Source organism: Nannobrachium achirus (genome assembly GCF_963921795.1).
Source record: "Nannobrachium achirus genome assembly, chromosome: 2".
In the NCBI taxonomy this organism is placed as follows: domain Eukaryota; kingdom Metazoa; phylum Chordata; class Actinopteri; order Myctophiformes; family Myctophidae; genus Nannobrachium; species Nannobrachium achirus.
In genome coordinates this window covers 29,734,800-29,736,544 of record NC_137811.1, presented here as the reverse complement: position 1 = coordinate 29,736,544, position 1,745 = coordinate 29,734,800, and the positions used below count along the sequence as shown (strand labels likewise).

The 1,745-nt window shown below is 43.9% G+C and overlaps 1 protein-coding gene across 1 annotated transcript; it reads left to right on the top strand.

The window, feature by feature from the left end:
- Positions 1-534: 534 nt before the first annotated feature.
- Positions 535-1,745, top strand: mrpl17 (mitochondrial ribosomal protein L17). The gene is made up of 3 exons (XM_080747714.1): positions 535-887; positions 1,169-1,237; positions 1,346-1,745. Exons 1-3 carry the CDS (start codon positions 714-716, stop codon positions 1,589-1,591), a joined length of 489 nt encoding a protein of 162 aa, XP_080603840.1. The 5' UTR covers positions 535-713; the 3' UTR covers positions 1,592-1,745.

Genomic DNA, 1,745 nt, shown 5'->3' with positions numbered 1-1,745 from the left:
CTCCAATTAGATTTATTGTCAATATGTGTCCCTCGCTATTTCAACAGATCCGAGACAAAAATAACGACTATGTATAATTCTACCACTTTCCTGTCAACAAGAAAGTGAAGAAAAATAGTAAAAAGATTCATGGGCGCTGGGGCCTTTTGGCCCCAAAAGTTCTCCTCTGCCTACAAAATGATGTCAGACTTAAGAGGGGGGGCAACCACACTAAAAATGCAGAAGAAATAATCTCCGCAAAATCACATTCCTTGCCTCGGGTTGGCACCATATTTGGGCAATGCATGGTGACATCACACTAGGCTACACGACAAATGGCATTTTATAAAAGCACAGGGTCGCAGATTAATGTAGGATACTAGTGTTACTGCAGAAATACTGACATCACGCAGTGTAGTGTGATAGAGTCTGGCAACGCGAGGCTAGTTTTCATCATAGACCTGGCCTCTTGCATAATCTGGCAACACTGCTAGGAACCTCTGTTCACAATTTCCATTTGCAAGTCGGACATACTTGGCGACGTACCAAAGTCAAAGCAAGCTAAGCAAGTGGTGTGTGGCTTCTGTTTACTCCGTTTAGAGTTCATTTCATTTCATTTCTACCGTCTTTTCTACGATTTGGAGTTAAAATAAATAAATACAAACAACGGTGACGTTATTCATTTGAAACGGCGTGCTCATCCGTGCTTCTAGCAGCATAACCTACCGGGAAAGATGCGGCTGACATTGCAGTTGTTGATCTCCCATGGCCGGGTGCACAGGACGATGGGTCTGGGCCCTCAGTCCAGGATCAACATGCTGAGGAACCTCCTGACTGGACTGGTCCGCCATGAGAGGATAGAGACCACCTATGCTCGGGCCGACGAGGTTCAGTTCTATGCCGAAAAGGTGACATGACGGTTAGCTAACGTTGCTAGTTAGCAATGTCCAAAACATAGGCTAATGTTCTTATTATAAATAATACAGCAAAAGCTAAACGTGTTCCAAATCTCTCTCTCTCTCTCTCTCTCTCTCTCTCTCTCTCTCTCTCTCTCTCTCTCATATATATGTATAACTGTATGCTGTAGTATTTCTTCTAGTAGTCTAACAACACGTGTGTTTAGTGCAGTTTTTGTCCTTTCATCATGTTACACAACATGATTCTGAACACATGTATTTTTTGTTCCTAGTTGATCGACTATGCCAAAAGAGGAGATACTGATGAGAAGGCGATGAAAATGGCGAGCTTCTGGCTCACGGTACGTGCAAGTAGTTTCCTCTGAAAGCAAGAGATTTGCCCCAGTTGGTCAACATAAATAAAACTATTCTCTAACTGAATGTGTTTACCCTTTCCAATGTGTGTCCAGGAGAAGGATCTCGTCCCAAAGCTCTTCAAGGTCCTTGCACCCAGGTTCGAGACCCAGCCAAATGGTTTCACCCGATTGGCGCAGCTTCCCAGAAGAGAGAACAATGACCGAGCGAAGATGGCGGTGATCGAGTACAAGGGAAACCCCTTCCCACCCCTCTACCCCGCCAGGAAAGTAAACGAACTGTCCCTGATCAACCAGCTGCTCAAAGCCTACAGAGAGGAGAAGGCACAACAGTTGACATAACATAACATCCGTGATCTGATCATAGATTACAGAGGATTAACATTGAAGCCTGACTGACGTTGATCGGTTTCACAAGAAAAGACTTTCAAAAAATGCTCACCTCAACACAGCTTCAATGTTTATTTAATTTGTCTTTATTTTCCCCTTTCCTTTC

Bases quoted from the DNA above. Each gene is read 5' to 3' on its own strand.
- mrpl17 (XM_080747714.1), top strand. From the start codon at position 714: ATGCGGCTGACATTGCAGTTGTTGATCTCCCATGGCCGGGTGCACAGG. The intron at 888-1,168 runs GTGACATGACGG...TTTTGTTCCTAG, and splicing joins TTCAGTTCTATGCCGAAAAG to TTGATCGACTATGCCAAAAG. The intron at 1,238-1,345 runs GTACGTGCAAGT...ATGTGTGTCCAG, and splicing joins TGGCGAGCTTCTGGCTCACG to GAGAAGGATCTCGTCCCAAA.